We start from the raw sequence: 21,280 nt of genomic DNA on the forward strand, positions 1-21,280 counted from the left end.
ACTAATAATCAGTTGAATGATTAAATTTTAGTGCATTAAACTATATAATTTTCGTTTTAATGTATGATTTTAATTTCGTTTGTCCATAACCTTTTAAAAGAACGCGTACTCGCTGCATAGGTAGAAATTTATTAAAATTTTTAGGGGTGCGAGTGTAACATTTTTAACATAAACCTATAAATAAGTTTATAATATAACATATTTTTGACAATTTATTTTTTTTTTTAGGAAGAGTGGACTTAGTCCTCTCAAGCCCCTTTATTTCCACCTATGCTCGCATATGTTATTTCCATCTTAAAGTTTAAAGTTTCAAATTTATTTTTATTTTTATATATTTTATTTTACCTATATTTTTTTGTTGTTGTAGAAATATTTTTAACTTGCTTAAAAATTATAATAAATCTATAGAGGGCCATAAACAATACTCTTACCTATTCAAATATGATGATAGATCAATTCGTTAAAAAATTAAAAATAACAGAGTAAAATATATTTTTAGATTTATATTCTGAACGTTTAATTTGTCATGTAATACAATATGAATACAACACACGTGGCCACGTAAATATTTAAAACGCCTTTTAAAACATAATAATAAAAATAAATATATATTATTTTACAATAAGTAATTTAAAACTTTAACATACAAAGGTCTATATCTTATTTAGTTCTTCTCTCCCTAAAAATGAGTCTCGGGACGCCACTGGTAAATTTAGATGTAAATATTGATATTTTTTGTATTTTTTATATAGTATTACATCTAGATAATATATTATAACTAAAGAAATAATATTTTACAAATTATTGTATTTTATATGCAGGTATATCAAATTTAAAATATTTAACATGTTCGATGTTTAAATATTTTATTTATGAGTGGATTTATAAGACTCGCATTAAGTTGTCCGTGCTGTTTCCATATTGATTGTCCAGTAGTTCATTAGGTATTTGCCTGTGTTCTCTTGCTGCATTTTGCTGAATCAGCTCCCTAAGACGAAGAAAATAGATATTTTTAAATTAAGATGAATTACTATTTATTTATTAGCAAAGGTCGGGTTATTTTAGTAAATTTTAAATCGATATATACAAGTAAATAAAAGATTTAAACCAAGGATTAAGAACATAAAAATAACACGCAGTTATAATATTTTGCACTTATTAAGCTCAATTGAATTCAATTGTAACAATTTTTTTAAAATTCATCAAAACGCATAAAATTTAATTCCTCGGCACTTGACACATTCAAAATATTTATATATTAATAATTTGGAATACCATTATACAACTGCTTATATTATACGATTTTTCGATTTGTCAATATATAGTTACCTATCTCAAGTACCAAGTATCTTAGAACTCATCTTAGTTATTATTTATTTATTCCGTACCTCTGTAATAATAATTATAATAATAAAAACGCGATATACATGATTGGTACTCACCTTGCTTTGCGTTTCAGTATTTCTTGGGCGTTCGGATAAAACTTGATGGCTTCGTTAAGATCTTCTTTGCTTAGAACAAAAATATTGGAAAACCCGTGAGATCTGTGTATTATAACAAAATTAATTATTAATAGAACCAAAAATTAAATGCTCTAAAAATTATCAAAAGATTGTCAAATAACATTTTTGATCTTATTAATGTTTTTAAGAAGTTACTTAATACCTACTTTTTCTTTTTTACAAAACATCGATTTAATATGCATATTTTAATAGTAGAGGAAGTAAAATAAATTAAAAATTAAAAAATGTCCATGAAAAAATCGGAAATGATTTATTGGTCATTAGTGAATATCATGGCGCTAAATTATTTATTCAATTATTTGTTAAAGAAAAAGTTTTTAAATACCTAATTTCAATAAAAACTTAAAATATGTACCAATTAAAATGCTATCACTTGTGAATTGTATCTGTTATAAATAAATATGAAATATATAATATATATATAATCTGTACATAAATCAAATTATCTACTCGTAATATATTTTTTTTTAGAGCAATCACCTTCCCCTAAAATGCAATTTTCATTAAAATTTGATCCTAGTTATTAATTATTTAAATACATTTACAGACATGCACGAATCAATAATTTACAGTACGCAATGATGAATGAAGTGTCGATTATCCGCAAAATATGTATTTTAAATTTTAAATTAAAACTAATTGTATTACGTAATTTTAACAATACATATTTATGTATTCTACCAAACTTATATGTTATGTATACAGTATATAGTACATTAGTTTTATTTTTAATTATGTATAAATATAACTTTAAAATTTATGTTCATAGTATATTTTGGATTCTTCGTGAAAGCAATGAATTTATTGATTTTACAATAAACTGTTTTTTTTTTTTGTGGATGAGTACAAGATAACAGATAAGTTATTGATATGAAATGCTTTGATTTTCAAAAATGGAGGTGGTTTTAGATATAAAATTGCATTTAGCTTATACTTTGAAGAGGTCAAACTAAATTTCCATTGCTTATTTTTAAAATTGGGAAAAATAAACAAAAAATTAAAAAAAAACGAGCATATTTACGCAAATTAAATTTTTGACAAAATCCGATTTAACCAAATAAATGTAGATAGATAATTGAAATTTTTACCAAATGTTAATATTATTATTTTATATATACAATAACATTTTTAAAATATTTATATTTTTTCAGTTATTTATAGACATGAAAAAATTTCAATCTTTTTTAGTTTTTTTTTTTTTTTAGAACTGTCAATTTAAAAGTATTTTTGGGTAGAAATATGTGAAAGTTTGACGCAAAGAAGCTTTTCATAGTTGTTAGTTTTTCAATTAGGTGATATCGAAAAATTTATAATCATTACACATTATATTTATTTATAAGCATATTGAGCTATAATTTTAACAAAATTAATAAAAACTGTGAAAATTAGTAAATTATTTTGTAGTTAAAAATTTATAAAAATTTTTAAACGTAAGATTTTAAAATTTAGTATAAGATTCTTTATTAAGTTTTCAATTAATAAATTTAAAAAAAAATTTACCAGAAAGCCAAATTAATTTTTTATATTAGCATTTCAACTTCAAATGTTCATGACATTTAATATTTACTCATGAGATATTTATTTTCATAATTTTTTAACTCTTTTTAAGTTATTTATAGACATGTCCAAATTTTTTTCTATAAATGTTGATAAAAAATTATTCACTTAATCAGAATTCTTGAAAAAATTGAAGACAAGATTCATTATAAGTATTTAATACAAAATCCATAAAATCTAATAAATATATAAAGATAATTATTTTTTATAGATATTTTAACAATTTTGTTAGAATTACTTATTTAAACAATAAATAATGATTTTAATTATTTTGTTATAATTTAAAAATATAATTCATGAGAACTTAAAACTTTAAAAGATCTTATATTATTATGAATCTTATTGATACTGTTGATGTATTTTAATATATTATTAGATATTTATAGTATGAATCTATTTTTACCGTTTTATGTTTAAGTATTTACAGAAATATGATAGCATATTTTTTGTTATATAAATTTATAATATGGTATAAATATATAGGTATTATTTTAATAAAAATAAACTAATAATATAATAAATGTAATATTCGTGGAAAAAATTGTAATACTAAAAGTAAAATAAATTACTAATAGCTATATCAAAATCATAACATTACGAAATTTACTTAGTGATACAAATTGACAGACCGTCTTTATATTCAGAATCGTTTTTTGTATGTAATGAACTAATGAATAATGATATTATATCATTAAATTCAAATTTAACACACCCATAATTGTGACTGGTTCGACATCTAATATGTATAGCAGAGCGGTACTCATTGTCTGTTTTTTTAATTATTGTAATTAATTTATTTTTGATCTCTCGGTGAAGATAATCGACCTTCCTCTGTAATATGATTCATTGCGCATATGGTTTATAGATTTATATTTTCTCTTAGAAACAATTAATAACACAACCACAGAAACAATGTTGATTTTTTTTATTTTTTTTGAAACGGGTAAAGTGGTACTATAACATCCTATTTTTTTTTTATGTGATTGGACTACTTACCATAAAATTTATGAATTCGTCGACGGCTTATGTGTAATAGTTAAAATGTTTTATTAAAATCATAATTTATTTATACGTATAGTATGATATAAACGGACGTAAATAATTTATAAATGTACATATTTTTAGTATGCACTACAAAAGCTACTTCAAACTTTATAACTCTTCAACCTCTTATTTATGCACTGCCCGTTCATTAAGTGCATGTATTTACTACGACGAAGAAAAAGTGGTCTGGCAATGAAAAACAATTGCCTTATAGGTATGCAATTTGTTACCCCTATTAAAAAAAACTCACTCAGTTAATATATGCGATAAAAATCTTTGACATTTTTTTTGGCCATACAGAGGTTTGCAACCAGGTGTCGAACAACAGGTTATAAAAAGGTAAAAAAGGCTACTATGAAAATCTTTATAATTACATCATGTCACCATCAAATTATAGGTTCCTAATCAAATAATTTGAAGAACCCGCTGAATATATTACCTAAGTACCTTAATTGGCTATTACCTGACGTCCGCCGTTCTTCGATTGGTACCACACAGGCTCAATAAGCTGATCTCGCCAAACACCGAACCTTCTGTGAGTGTGGCCAATACTTCATCGTCGTGTTCACCGCCAACTACTTGGACCTGCCCGGTTTTCACAATGTACATCTCTTTGCCGACCTCGCCCTATGGAATATGTATATGGTATAGTATATTGTGTAAACTTTTGGAATTTTATAAATTATTATAATAATTGCTGTGATATAGTTATTTCTGTCGGTCCACATGATATTATAGTATGTATGCACTATGATAATGTGTTAAGAGAATGTGACATCCTCATCATACTGGCGTATTATAAATAATTAGACTTAAAGCTAGGGAAAAATAAGAGAGAAATATGTCTGAGTGCCAAAACTGTTCAAACAAATTAGCATAACATAGAATTTTGCCCATCTATAACCTATTAACAGCGAGATAAAGAAAGAAAAAAGTTTAACGACAAAGCTGAGTAATAACATTTTCATAGAAACACATAACGTACATTTTAGACCCCATATCATACACAGGTATTGACTGTTTGTTTCTGAAAATTTTGGCACTTTGAAACTTACAGTACAGTATGGGCGACGTATTGACGTATGTGCATACCTAATATCTACGCTACATAGCATATCTGTATTGTCATCTATACGTCTTACAAACGTACTACTTAGCAAATTTGTGTTACTAACTTTGATATTAGACCGATTATTATCAAACTTAAACATAAAAATATTATTTAGGTCATCTCGTAGATTTTTATTAATAATTTATTTTTAAAACGATTATAATGATGCAAGATCTTTAAAGTTATAATATTTTACATTGTCTTTTTTTCTTTATTTTATGTTAGAACTGTTGGGAGAGATTTTAGTTAGATATGATTTTCATCTCGAGGATTAAAGTAATTTTATATTGTTATGCAGTTCACTTTAAAAATTAAAATATCATTAAAAACTTACGTGATGCTCAATCTAATAATTTTATTTTAATGTTGGATAATAAGTAAATTCACTACAACATTAAAGCATACAGCACAAAGTTAAAAGTTCTGTGGAACACGAATTTGATTGGTATACGAGTAATTATGATATACATTTGTGAGACGAAAATTACACAAGTGCTTTGGCGTTTTTTTAATACTTGACATGTATTATATGAAATATAGAAAATGAAAATGCATTTATGCACTTTAAATTTAATACAATATGCATTTCGTAAATATATTATACATGTAGGTATGCTGTGGAGTGTACTCAAGCCGACTTAAAAAATATATATACAGATATTGAGTAAGGTACTATTTATGTGTTATAATGGTTCCAGCATCTAAATGGTTTAAATTAAAAGACTACAATTCTTAACACGTGCAGAAATAATTAAATTCACCTTGCGGCATATATAATCGCCTGGTAAGTACAATATTGGACGCAATTTTAACACCAGTTCACGTAGTAGTGCTTTGTCGCAGTCTTTGAACAACTGCACCTTGTTCAACGTCTTCATGTGTACGTTGATGGCTACGTCAGTTTTCATTTTATGCGGTAGTGAGTCCAAAATACGATTTTCATCTGTTTACAAAAATATATTAAATAATATAAAGGAACATATTAATATATCAGTATAAAAAAAGTATATTTATGTTGACTAGAGAGCATAAGCTATATTTATTTGTTAAACCGCCTGCACTTAATTTAAGTCCAACTATAGGATCAAATATCCAGAGATTCAAACCTTACATAACAATTACTTATATATTAAAAAATAATCTTGAAAGGTATGATTATTAAATATTTAGAAAATTTAGAACCAAAAACTCATTTATCCCTTCTCCCATTGTGTTTATGGTAACTTGAAAATATTGTCGAAAAATAAAATCGGGCAAATAAAATTTCTCAATCGGAAATGTTTTCCCGGGCCGTTCCTATTGAACATGCGTATTAACTATTAATACATATAATACCCATGTAGTTACTTATATTATATATAATTTTCATGTTTTTAAAGTATAAAATATAATATAATTATTTACCTAAGGTTCTTTGTTGTTCCCAAGTAAACGAAAACCACTGTTCAACTCGTTCTCGTATTCGTGGAGGTATGTTCAATTTTCTCAAATATTCTAACGTTTCATCTTGCAGTTTTCTGTATTCAGTTTGAGATCTGGTTGCTGTCGCTATTATGTCACGAATCTATAAGAAAACATAAAATATAATAAATACAATTTCACATAAATTATGTCAATGTAAATCACAATAATATATATTACGCACTTAACATTTTATACGTCTTAACATATACTATTATTATAATTTATAGGGATGACTTATCCGATGGGTAAGTCGAAGGTGTGTAAAAATGTTAGAGTATTATATAATTTGATATTTTTCTCAGTACTAGACTACGATCTATGATGTAAATAAAAATGCTCCTCTAAATAGCAACTATGCAAGTATTGATATTTGATAGTAAAATAATTTTTTTTTTTTTACATAATTCGATTGACTATGATTTGTGAAAGAATAACTATTGAGAGCATAACGAGTGTTAATTTTTAAATTTTTTGATCAGAAACTGTCTAGACTGTCTTTGAATATTATATTATATTAGTAGATAGGTATTTAAAACACTTAATATAGGTACGTATTCTGACATATTATTCATAATATTGTGATTTACTGCAAAAATAATATATTTACACATACCTGTCCAATTAAAATCGCAAATACGAAAACACCCATCAACCAGCTAGCAGTCATAAACAAGTATTCAGCTTCGTTTTCTGGGTGCGGATTTTTTCCAATGGATGTTGCTGTCTTTGTAGCGAAGAAAAAGCAGCGTATATATCTACAGTGTTATATATTTAAATATATATACATTTTAAAAAGAAAAATAATATATTTAAATTTTAAAATTAATTTTTTTTATTTGGCACCAATGGTTAAAAAATATAAGAGAAACTGATACGGTATTTGAAATATAATACATATTTTAATGAACCTTGTGTACTACGAGAATCATCCGAGTCTCTCAATATTGAATTGAGATTATTCGTTATTTATATAATTTCAAATATATTTTCTAGAAACAAAGATTACAAAATAATAATCAACATAGTACACAGGGAACATTTTTGGAAAAAGGCCATGGTATAACATTAAAAACATAGTAAAAGTAACGGCGTTTCTTATGGTACCTACACGATGTAATATTTTTTAAATCAGTCTGGTAGCCAATGTGTTAAGAAATAATGATCTAAACTTTCGAATTTAAGTTAGACAAAAATCTAAGCTTAAGCCCGTAGAGTTGACACGGGTTACCTTACTTAAACCTGCCTTTGCATTATTGATTGTCGTGTTATTGTAGTGCTATATGTATATATTATTTAATTACTGGCTTTTTAATGTTAATTGTTTTGTTCAAGTTATACTCACGCATTTCCCTGACCGTTGAACACCCAATTGTTCGTAGCAAGCCCTTCTTTAACCGAAACATAGTAATACGCGCACGCGTTCAAATGTACTAAGTAGACCATGTATGTTAATGTTCTTGTTACTCGGACTACATATGGCGACGACAATACACTGTCGAAATGATCAAAGAATTCCCAAAACGTTTGAATCTTTATAAAAATTAACAAAGAGGCCATTATTTTTTGTTGCAATTGTTGTATAGTGTAAATGCTCATACATTTTTGTAATATTATAGCTAAATGTGTATATATTTAATTATTTGTATCTCAAATTAGATGTGTATACGGTACTGGTCAAAAAAAAAAAAAAAAAAAATAATTTTCTTTCCAATGAAAAATTTATAATGATTAATATTAAAATTATAGTAACAAGGAAGTAATGAACATTTCTTTAACAATAAATTATTGAAAGTTAAAATTAAAATTATAAATTATATTATGATACTTTATTGTTTTACCTTAATAATTCTGTTTAGCCTCATCAAAGGTAACATTTCTGAAGTTGACCCTGGTGTTAGACATATTAAGTCAGCTGGCACGAGTGAAATGATGTCCAACTAAAATAAAATCAATATATTAGATAGGTATTTTAAAAATATGATAATAAATTAATAATAAACTTTTATCATTGAAATTATTTTAAATTATAGCATTTTATTCCTTTAATTTAAATATTATATGCATATAAATTACTGTAAATTTGGTTTAAAATAAAAATAAAATATGATAGATTAATAATATTAAAATATTTATTAATTAACTATCATGTATAATATATTGCTAAAATTGCAAAATAAGAATCTACAAATATAATATTAAATAAATTTTATGAGACAATAAAATAAAAAATATTAGTATTCTTAAATTAATATATAAAATAATATTTTATAGGTATTTTATGATAATTTTTTTCATTTTTGAGTATTAAAAAGTTACAAACATGTCATGTTATTGCATTTCAAATAAATAGTTATTTTATTTATTCTATTAATTATAATTTATTTTTAAAACGTTATTTAAATTTTAAATTGTATAATTAATGTTATTCAAAAAGAAAAAAATTCGTAAAAATATAATTTTCTTAATTATTGATAGCGGTGTTTGAATTACAAAACTTCATTCATTGGATAGGTATAATGTATATAATATATATTATAAAATGTTACATAAACATTAGATAGTTGCAATTAAATCTGTTGTTCTCGAAATGATTATTATTCAATTAAATTTTAAAGCTTAATTAGACTATTACAAATTTACAAGTAAGTTATAATTATTTAAATTAATATTAATATTGAATGTTTCAATGTTTCAATATTATTAGATTAATTTTATTTTAATTTATCTATACCTAGTAACAAAATTGTATTAATAAAAAAATTCTACTTATAAATTTATAAATTATTTATTAATTATAATTTTTAATTTTTAACTTTGAACTTTTATTCAAAACCAAACTTGATGTGGTTAATAAAATCTTTAATTTTTCTTAAATACTTACGTTTATTGTTATACGTTAAAACTCACAATAGGTATTTTTAGATTTCAATTATGTTAAATGATATTCAATTTTTCCTCCTATTTTTTTTTTTTTTTTGTTATAATGATATAAATAACTAATAAGTAACATTTTTTATAATCTGATGAAATTAATTTAAAAACATGTTTATTTTATAATGCATCTATATCTTGACCTAAATGTTATAAATACATGTAATAAACTTTTGTACTCACATTCACATAGATATTTTATGTTAATAATTGAACGGTATAAAAATATAATATTGTTCTATAATTTAAAACATGAACATTGAGTATATGTAGTGTGATTCTAATTTTATTTGTTTACAGTACCTACCTCCTAATTCTAATGCATTGAATTCATTGTTTTCTTTGAAATTCTTATTTTAAATAAAATTTATCAAATTTATTTACACTAATTATTTAATTATACAAAGTCTATTTTACTTTCGATTGGAGTTTTTCCAAATAGTTGACTTCAATAAGTTTTAGGTCACGCACCCAAAACCCATCTTTAAGGTACATAATACGTGGTTTAATCACAAATGTGTCCAGAAAATTGATTGCGTCAGTGCAATAGTCTAGCAACATCCACTTCCATAGGTTTTCCGGTGTCTGATAAGGAAATGTTATACGCAGCGGTATTACCCAACAGTTATACAAGTAGCACATGGTCACAAGACTTAACCAAGCTACGTAACAAAAGCCTAAATAGAATATGTTGAGATTATTACAATGTCAAAACTATTAGTGGTAATCAATGTGCACTGTTTGTCTGTATCCGTACTCTGAGGTTCGATGATGAAGTCCAGACTAGTGATCCAAGCCAAAAAGAACCACGAGCGTTTTTTTGATGACCTCTCTGGCTGTAGTTCTATTGGCATGTCGGATAATTGAAACCTTGAATGAGCTGACAACGGGTGTAAACTATCTGCATCTATATTTAATTAACAATAATAGTTATTAAAATATCTGCACAATTGAGTCGTAGCCACTTTGTGAAATTGAGCTTTTCATATTATGAAAAGTTGTACGCTTCATGAAATGAAAACTTATTTTTTGTACTTTGTGATGTAAATGAAAATATTTCATAATATATCAATTTTTTCATGAAATGGTTACTTAAATTTTACATTGCGCAATTTTTTTAAAATTTATTCACTTGTAAAATAAAATATTAACTGCACACAATTATTATTATTTTCTTTAAAGTATACGTCATGGTTATTATGTACTATGACATATTTAAAGCCATATTACTGATATTAGATTTGATGTATACAATTCTTTTATATTCATTTAAAGATAGGTTCAGTTACACATTGTTATTATTTAATACTTAACTATTAAGTCATAATATTAAATTCTCATAAATCATAGGAACAAAAAATGTAAATATAGGTATCTCATTTAAAAAAGGGAAAACATTTTTTATGAATATATTATAGTTTTATTAGTTTAAGCAGAACATTGAGTTATGAAAATTGTAAAATTTCATGTTAAAATATATACCTTTCAAAATAAGCATATACTTTGATTTTGCAAGTATTTTTACCATGAATAATTTGGGAACTAACTGATCTCTTGATACAACTTAGGAACTTAAATAGTTTCACGCAAATAATTATCAATTACTAAATAATCAAATAATATCTACGATAAAAAATTGATGTCAGAAGTGTGTAGATTTTAATGATATTCATTTATGTAATTTTAAGTATCTACCAATAATATATAGTTATTGTATGGTCTGTATGGGTTATATTATTAAATAGTCTATTTAATACTCACATATTCAATACTTAATTCTGGAAATATACCATTACAATTTTTATTTCAGCTAAAAAATCAATAAACAAAAATAATTAACTTTACGTGACACTGTTCTGGGTTATATTAGAAAGTCAGAACCTTAGGGCTTAAGTTGTTCGTGTAAAAGTGCATGTTAATCTAAATGATATGTTTCTATTAAAAGTAGGTATAGTGTGAAATTGATTTGCCGTTGTAGGTACTTGAGTATAGCTTCTTGTTTTACTTTTTTTTTTTTATAATTAATATAACTTAAATATTTATAAATATTATTGTAAATAACTTTGCGTATCTTTTATAAAAACAACTTAAATTAATCAAAATCACAAATAAAATTTTTATATGGTATTAAATATGGCATAAATAAACAATAATATTCATTATGACATTTTTTTCTGGTTAATTTTTTTTATCACAAAGTAAACAAAACATAGTGAAAAAATAATTAGGTACACAATGTCAAATATTGGAATGACCATTTCGTGAAATATTTTTTTATTTTACGAAGTGTGTAATAGATGTTTCCATTTAATGAAGCTGGTTACTTCTCATGAAAAGATAGATTTCACAATATTATATAAACAATATAAAATTTATCTCAAAATGGCGCCAAAACTATTGGTGGAATAGTCTATCATTCTCAACGAAAATATTATTTTCACATTAAAAATGTACAATGTACGTCTTTTTGGTCTCGTCTACAGTTGTGGATTTAACAGAGAAAATATGAAAATTTACGAGTTGCTCACTAGACTCATCATTTCAATGTTTTTTAATTGTATAAAAATCAGAACCAAAAATAATTGGACCTAATTATTCTAGAAATGATGTGACATGTGTACAGTCACTACTTTGATAATAACTATAGTCTATAAATACTGAAAACTAAATCTCAAACGCGCACTCGCATATTGACAATTATATACGCATGTATTTATGTTTAATCATTAAAATTCAGTTTATATATTGTCTATGATTGTAAATTTTACAGAAGACAGATAATTTATAACATAAATGGTCAGGAAGGAAAAGTTTTACAGCTATGCAGTATTTATCATTTTTTTTTTTTTTTATTGATTTTTGCATGTTGTTTACTAAAAGTTCTATTTCAATATAAATATTTTGCTTAAAATAAAGCTATTTAATTATAATTTTGAATTTTATTTTCAATTATCTAATTGATTATTAGTTAATTGTTAAATAGTTAAATAATAATTAAGATAACTAAACTCAAAATATTTAAAAAAAAATTAAAATGTTGCCCTATCCCTGTATAACTATTTTATTAGACTCTTTGTAATATTCACGCAATGAGATTTTTTCTTAAACTTGTTAATAAACTCTAATACTATGAGTATATACAAATTTAGTAGAAATATACTATCAAATGTTGACTAATAAATAGTAATCAACATCCTGGTAGCCGGTAGGCTCCTGTTTTTTTTTTTTTACCTACTCATTAATTGTATACATAATATGATATTATCCTTATAATATTATTAGTATGTAACTAAAATAATAATATAAAATGTTTGTAACCATGAACATTTTGGGATAATGGACCACTCACTACTACGAGGCCGATATATTTGTTCAGACATAGCCCACCCTTGGCGCCAACACTGCAGTAATAGTTATTGCTGTGGGCTTATAACTACTGTTTTGAAGTACTATATTATAATACACATACCGGTGAAACTCATACTTGACGAAGATGGAAAAACATAGTTCTCACACTTGTTTCGTTCTTTGGAGCATTGTTCATTTAATTTGTCCATTAATTTATTCGCATTCAAGCTGCAATATGAAATGAATACATACATATATACGGTAGCAAAGTTATTCTCTGTGTTTATTCGATAATAATAATTTCTTTACTTATTATTTTTTCTTTATTTATTATATTAAGTAGTTAAATTAATTTAATTTAATGAATTTTTGATTTATTAAAAAAATACTTTAAAATATAGAGTAGTTTACAATTTATATAGCTAATTTCATAAATATTTTGGAAACCAAATTATTAATTTTCATTATAAGTGTATAATGTATATAGTTACTAAGTTACGTAAGTGTAATTTATAAAGTACCTTTAGAAAGTGTTGGGTTGACTTGTGTAAATAGTAGGAGGCTAATTCAAGAATAAACACAGTGAGATTTCTTAAAATACACTTTAAAATTAAAAAATATATATATATTTAAATCATAAAATAAAATTTTATGGTCAATAAATAAGTATATTCAATGACAATGGAAAAAGAGGGCACTTAGCCCTAGATTCCTTAGTTTGATAAAATATGTATGTCACCCATACCAATGTATTCCATATTTCAAATAATTAAAATTATACTCTTTTACTATTTAGTACTTATTAATCGGTTACTAATTACATGCTAATTATTACTATACCAATACAATTTAAATATTAGTTTATTTATATAATATATAGTGTATTTAATGCCGACTGCAATGTTTTCGACATAAATAGAAAATTTATGCCAATTATACCCATTGATTATGCTAACTATCTTTTGAATATCTCTCTAGCTTCTGAAAACATACTTAAATTCGTTATAAATTTAACTTGAAAATGAATTTTCCACTTTTTGAAATTAAACTTCTAAGCTCTTCAAGATTAGATTTTTAAATATTTAAATATTTAATGCTAAGAATATTAAAATTTTAATTATATTGAAGGGAAGATATAAATTTTAAATATGCAAAAAACTATTTTTGAGTAAATTTTACGACGAGTTCAAATAAATTTTCAAAAAATTTATCAGGTAAATAGTTGTTTAAAGTATTATTGATATGTGCGTGCACGTGTGGAAGTTTTCTACTGTTTTTTTACACTCACTTATATGGTAACTTAGTTTCAAGTTAATATTTATATCATACTCATTTAAAAAATTGCCTGTACTGAACTCCTGAAATTCCTTTAAGTTTTGAGAAAGTGCCATAAGCTGTGTAAGTTTAATTAACCAAATGTTTAGTAAATGCATTGTTATATTTATATTCATTGAATTGCCGATAAATATATTAATTTAGAATTAGCATTCATTAGTATACGTAGTAGTCATAATTACATAAAATATAATATTATTTATTTAATCCATAAGACATGTACAGCTTATTTGTTTATTGCGTAATTTGTAGAAATAATAACTAGGAAAAACTAGTTTGAATACTTAAATATAGTCCTAAATTTTATATTAAAATGGTTCACGTGATTGCCAATATTGTTATTAATAATGCAAATAAATATTGTCTTTTATCTATTAATATTTTAGCTAAATGGCGAATCATTTCTTAAATAATTAATTTTTTTAATGGTTATGTGTATGCATTATAGTAAAGTGGCTTCAAGAACGCTCTCACGCCTTTAAGCGGTGGGTGAGTGGATAGATGGTTCTTATTATGTTATTGTTAAAGATTTAGAAATTTGGAGTTTATTTAAATTCAACACTATTAAATATCAATATCCAATTTTACTTAAATTGTTGATGGTGGGTATAGTGATAGGTGTCACGTCTATTTTTGATGGCTAATCGTTATTGAATTAAACTTTATATAAATAGATGTATATTATTACATTAGTGTGTATACAGCTATTTATTACCTAGATTCTAGATTATCTTGTGTTAGGATAAATTATTTTCTAGTTTTTATTTGACAAATGATTGCAATAAAGTTTCATGGTAAAATTATTTAGATTGTATTATTATAAATTTAAATTTATATTTAATTCTTAAGTTGTATTTATTAATTAAACTTAAAGTGTATGCGTGTTTATCCCTTAAGTATATGCCAATCTATATTTATAGATGGTTAAATTTGAACATGTTAAAAAATGGAATACTTCAGCCTGGAACCTAGAATTCACAATTTTTACTTTATTATGTATTGGCTATATAAACACACACACACAAAAAAAAAAAAAAAGATTGATAAATTAAACATCAGATTAATATCTAAATAACTAAAACACAAATTTAAAGGAAAATATTAGTGTGGAAAGTTGAAGTATAGTTGTTATAATATTTATGAAATATATATTTTTTTAAACCAATATAAATAGTGAATTATTTATTGAAATACCTCGTAGATTGTTCGATTGGAGAAATCGGTGTGGTAAATGTGGAATACAATTCATCAGACCCCGAAGAATTTTCATTTGTAATTGGCATATTATCAGACAACCATGGTTCATCAGTTGTGTTATAGTAATCATATTGTGGTGGTATTCTATCCATCTATAATTCATGAATACAAATTTAAGTAATTTATAAATAATAGTATTAACAAAAATAATTTACTAATAACAATGTTTAAATTGTAATATTATATTATAATTTTGAGAATATGTTATTATTCAAACTATTTTTAAATATATTTGAAGTTTAAGCGCGCAGAAGAGCTAAAAATTAATCTTAAGTCTATTTTATATAACTTATTCTAACTACTCGTATTATACATATATTTTATTAATTTTGATTTATTTACTGAAAATTTTATTGATTAACGTTAAAATTAAAATGAATAACGATATATTATAAAATTAGAATAAACTAAATGTTGTTAAAAATTATTTATTTTTTCGAATTATTAATAATCAATAATTGTGGTTATAATAGCCATTAGGAATAATACTTTCAATTCGGATAATATAATATAATTAAACTCCGGTCTTCGATGACTTTACCTATTCATTATATGCAATGTAAACAGAATATCTATGTTTTTAATTAAATGATTAAACAATATTGTGATTGAAGAAAAATTCTTGCCTAATATTTTGTTTTTTTAGGAGGGGTCAGTCAAATTATTTCAGTAATTTAATTTATTTTTCTGTGTACGTTCATTGTAAATGTTGATTTTTTATGTTAACCTATCGTTTAGTATATTAATTTACATCTGGGACAACTAAACGTGTCTATTAAAGTTAGCGAATTCCCATAAAATCATAATAGATGTATATATTTAATGTGTATAGATTAATTAAATTTTGTAATAAATAAATATCTATTGAGTATGAACTATAAACCTATTTAGCTATGTGGTCGAACAAAAGTTTTATGTTTAGAAAAAGTAATGAAAAAAAAGACGAGAAAAGTCACTGTGGGAAAACTTTTATTTTTAAAAGTATCAATAACAATAAAATTTTAATTATATTGTAAAATCAGCGTTCCTTATACTCACAATTTCAATGTGTATTTATTATCAAACTTAAAGATAAGAACATTATTTGTTATCGATTTTTACGATTTTTACGATATTTTAAATTTTAAGTATATTATGGGAATTTTTATTTTATAATATCTACACACTCATTCTTTGCTTTAAAATTATAATATCGTAATAAACTGAGAACAAAAGATTACAGATAATGTTTTTACCTTTAAGCTTGACAGTAGGTCAATTCACTTTAATATGAAAGTTAATAACACAAAATCGGTTTTACCGAGAAAAAATTAATACCACGTTATATGTTTGTAAGATAGAGATAACAGATGAGGGTATAGTATTCTCTTAAACGCTCATAATAAAATGTATGTAAGCTAAGCTTAAATGATGTTTTCAAAAACTTATGAAGGATCTTGTATCAAGTTTTAAAATTTTTTAACATACAAATAAAAATTGTGATTTACATAAATAATACAAAATTAAGAAAATAGGTATTAAGAAAGACTAACATTTCAAATCATATCTATAATTAACACAGAACAGCCAAAATATTTTGAAAATTATTATATTTCTATTAAACGCTAATTTAAATATTGGTGAGAATATAAAATTTATACAGTTATTCATTTTTGAATTAAAAAAAAACACGGTTATTACTTTTTATTTTTGTTAAACCTTCATCAATGTACAAACTTTTTATGGGTTTTAATTATATTAAAAAAAAAAAAAATTAAAACAATTTTCTGAATGGCTTGTTTTGCGTAAATATTTCCATTTTTGCCGTATTTTGTTTTTTGTTTTTTTTTTCCGATTTATTTTGAAAAATATTGAGAATTTAATTTGTTACCAGTAACGACTAAAAGTTTAAGATTGAATAATTTTATTTTTTATTTTTTGGTCTAAACGGTGATAACATAAAATAAAATCATAATCATAGTAAAATCAATACATGTACACTGCATTCGGAATTTAAAAATTCTAGTGAACGGTAGAAACATAATACATGTATAAATTTTCAAAGGTTTTAGAAGGTTAAAATATTTACGCAAGTATAATGTGTATATATATATATATATATATATATATATTTATGCATAAATAATAGAATTAAAATACCTATTAGGATTAAATAGGCATATTGTATCAATATACGTTTACCTCTATTGTACGATTAAATTACTCAACGAAAATCTATAGTTAGTTACCGAATTCTCAAGGCAGATATGGTATTAAAAGTGATTGTACAAAGAAGACTTTGAATATGCCTCGAGAAAATTCTAGCGTGAAATTTCCTAATTTATTTTACTGATATTATATTTTATTAATTTAAAATGTTTTCGATATCCGGTAATAATTGTGTTTTTACTAAAGTATATCTATATACACACAAATAAAATAATTATTTACGTAACTAGGAACGGAACTACCAACCGTATTTGCTCCAAGGAATCGCGCATATAACATATGAATTTATATAAAACATAGGACCTTAAGTGATGAAAGCGATATTGTGGGACAAAAGAAAGTTTTTTTCGTTTTTTATTGTTTGCTGTTGTATTTTATGTATTTAATTTACTCGGAGAACACCGTCTGGTCCGCTATAGTGCGGATATAACAATATAGAATATTAGCCGACCATAATAGACGAGAGGGTTATGCAAAAGTAGCTGGGACACCCGTAGTGTGACAGTCTCGAGTCAATAGAATTCAATGAAAAGATGATCACGGACAACTCTGTACTGCAGGGCTCAGTTGCCACCGATCAGAAGACAACGGCAACATTAACGATCACACTGCGTAACCTACTTACGGGACGCCACTACTGGATTACAGTGCATATTATCGAAAAATAATGTATCTTTTTTAATGATTAATTGTTGTTGTCTGACTGACTGGTTGGATTTTTTTTCAATCATATGCTATGGCAGACACAATAATTATTGAAATTCTTGTAGGCATTTGTCAAATTTATTGAGAATAAGTACTTTTAATACACATGTGTAATATATAATCGTAGTAGCCAGTAGGCACCTATTTCTAATTTAAAATATTTGAAATAGATTATTAGTAAGGTACAAAAAAATAGTTTGATCAAATTCTGTTTGATTTTTTAGTTTTAACTCTTACAAATGAGATTTGATTAAAAATCAGTGTTAATAAAAATTCAATTTTTTTTACCAAATGTGTGTTTTTTTTTTTTGTGTTGCATTATTCAAAAATGTTAGGTAAAAAATTAGCTAATAGCTACCAAATACGCATATTAAATATTATTATTATATTATAATAATATATTTATATGATTATATTAAACTTATATTATTGCGAAAATTGTAATAATTAAATTCAACAATTGAATATTTATTTCGATTGAAATATAAGTCGTGATATCTTGACATATATGATATATATCTACTCAAATAATTGATCAATTAGTCAAAAAAGTACATATGTGATTAAAAATTGTTCATATTTAACAGTTACCACATACTTTGTTTTAAACTTTTAAACATGATTTAGTTTATGATATCGACATATAGTACAGGCTTAAAAGTAGACTCAAGCCTATTTGAAAATGGGATTATCAAGTTCAATCATTGCAAAATATGTTACCGAAATAAATGATTAGAAACAGTTCATTATATACGAAGAAAATATTTTAGAATCGGCAATTATCCTACATAATGAATCGGTATTAATTAAACGGTATTTCAACTCTCTTTGACTAAACAAGGATTAATAAGAGGCGATTGTCTGAAAACAAATGTATTACAATTACAAATCATCAATGTAAATGCCAATCTAAAAATGTATTGTGTAACTCGAGATGTCACAGTAGCAGCATCCATGTATAAATAATAAAAGTATACCTTATATAATATTATAATAAAATCGAAATTGCTATAGTAGTATAATTAATAATGATACAAAGTCGTGTGGTAATGTTTTAGATACTTAATATAATAGTAGGTAGTAGCTAATGCAGTATTTATTTTTTAGTTACTAGACTATCTACCTATCTGGCTATCTATATTTATAATTTATTAGTCACCTAATATATTTCTCGAGTTAATGTTGATTTACTATAGCATAGTAAATAATTATACCATTTGTATTAATCATAGTTTGATAAGATAATTTAATTACCCATACTTAGGTAAACGGCTATCTATATTTAAAGATAGATGTTGTATTTCTTTTATTAATTCAACAACAATATTTCTAATAACATAAAAATCATGATGTAATTCAGGTATAACTGCAGTTAACTACCTAAATACAGATCTTAAATTAGGTATACATACATAATAAGCTTAGGTGTACTACTATACTAAATATAATTTACTTTCTACTATTGGTATAACAATGTTTTGTATCATGGCGTTCTTATAATTTAAATTATACTAAACAAGTAATTAAGTATATTTATCACGTAAAAACTCAAATTTTAAACGTCAGTTTAACTATAAAAATCTTGAATTGTCTAAAATCAAATCAAATAAATTCAATTTATTTCTCTGCTTACAGGAAGTTTGCGAAACGTATTCAAACCATGAGTACAACAGTAAACCGTGTTGTTTTCCTTTCATTAAAATAAATGTCATAATATTATGCTTAAAACATAACACGTTTGCGCACGGTTCACGCACAAGTCATGTATTGCGTTTACTTATACAATATGGTCGAAAAGTCGTACGACACGTGACTAATATACGACAAAACTTAATCACTATTGTAAAACATATACGATACACCACTGGTGGAGGGGGGGGGTTCTGGACAAGTAAATCGGATCGAGAAAAATCGCGGAAGTTGTTGTTTTTTTTTTATATACAAATCGGTGTCGGATATCATAACTATTAAAATGTATAATGTTTACTCACTTAACTCGATCGTCGGTAATATTCAATTAAACGATGTATATTGATAATAGTATCGGGTTGTAATACAGTGACGAATGTAAGGCGTACTCGTATTTGTGTAATGTCGCAGGGATGAACTAGTGCGGACAGAGCGAGTCGGCGGAAAGATGGGAAAAGCGCGAGAGGAAATGTTCTCCCGGCCAAATCAATAAATTGGGCCCACATTTACGTTGTTCGTTATAAACATGCGTAGCTGCAAACAGTAAACAAACATGGCAAAAATCAGTTGCACCGAACTAATATTATTAGTTATTACTATAAATACGATGTAGCTGCGTCGGTTATCTTCAGTGTAGTTTAATTAAGTTTTTGTATTGGACACCGTTAATTATGGTGTTTAGCGATAAATTAATTTTTCGTAGAAAAATGTAGTTGGTAGGATATTATTTTTTGTTGAATAAAACGCGGACGCTGGAACGTTCGTTACCGTAGTCATATATATACATATATACATGTATTATAACGCAATTTGTAGACACGTAAAACAATATCATAATATGCGTTGTCGATTGTTTTACTTGTTTAGATTTAAAAACATTTGAACGACTTGGACAGAGAACAAACAACGTACAGTGACCGGGCGTTGTAGTAAGCCACTCGTCTCGCATCGGCGCATATCGTACTACGACTTACGAGTGGCTGTAGTGTTATTCACTACCATAATATATTTAAATCATATTTAAAAGCTCTCGTGAGTGAAGTTAAATTGTCATGTTCACTTTATTATGATGTGTGTGTGTGTGGGTGTGCGTGTGTATAAATTTGTA

General features: G+C 25.0%; 1 protein-coding gene across 2 annotated transcripts; it reads right to left on the reverse strand.

Annotated features, from left to right (window-relative positions):
* Positions 1-801: 801 nt before the first annotated feature.
* On the reverse strand, positions 802-21,075 carry LOC112595611 (cyclic nucleotide-gated cation channel beta-1). 2 transcript variants are annotated; one of them, XM_025340880.1, is made up of 14 exons: positions 20,770-21,075; positions 20,475-20,706; positions 15,508-15,662; positions 13,100-13,206; positions 10,388-10,537; positions 10,048-10,307; positions 8,538-8,636; positions 8,042-8,229; positions 7,313-7,454; positions 6,640-6,799; positions 5,997-6,178; positions 4,588-4,751; positions 1,443-1,544; positions 802-988 (listed from the first exon to the last, which is right to left on the reverse strand). In XM_025340880.1, the coding sequence occupies exons 3-14, from the start codon at positions 15,660-15,662 to the stop codon at positions 883-885; spliced, it is 1,815 nt and encodes a 604-aa protein (XP_025196665.1). In that variant the 5' UTR covers positions 20,475-20,706; positions 20,770-21,075; the 3' UTR covers positions 802-882. The 2 variants fall into 2 exon arrangements, with proteins under 2 accessions (XP_025196665.1, XP_025196666.1); XM_025340881.1 differs by lacking the exon at positions 15,508-15,662.
* Positions 21,076-21,280: the final 205 nt, after the last annotated feature.

Source organism: Melanaphis sacchari, unplaced genomic scaffold (assembly GCF_002803265.2).
Source record: "Melanaphis sacchari strain LSU unplaced genomic scaffold, SCAv2.0 Contig28_pilon_pilon, whole genome shotgun sequence".
In the NCBI taxonomy this organism is placed as follows: Eukaryota; Metazoa; Arthropoda; class Insecta; order Hemiptera; family Aphididae; genus Melanaphis; species Melanaphis sacchari.

What these genes read in the sequence shown, in the direction of transcription:
- LOC112595611 (XM_025340880.1), bottom strand. Translation starts at nt 15,662, where the DNA reads ATGGATAGAATACCACCACAATATGATTACTATAACACAACTGATGAA. An exon ending in GTCAAGTATGAGTTTCACCG is followed by an intron (nt 10,538 to 13,099) that starts GTATGTGTATTA and finishes AATTAAATATAG; the next exon opens with ATGCAGATAGTTTACACCCG. An exon ending in GGAACAACAAAGAACCTTAG is followed by an intron (nt 6,179 to 6,639) that starts GTAAATAATTAT and finishes TTTTGTAAACAG; the next exon opens with ATGAAAATCGTATTTTGGAC.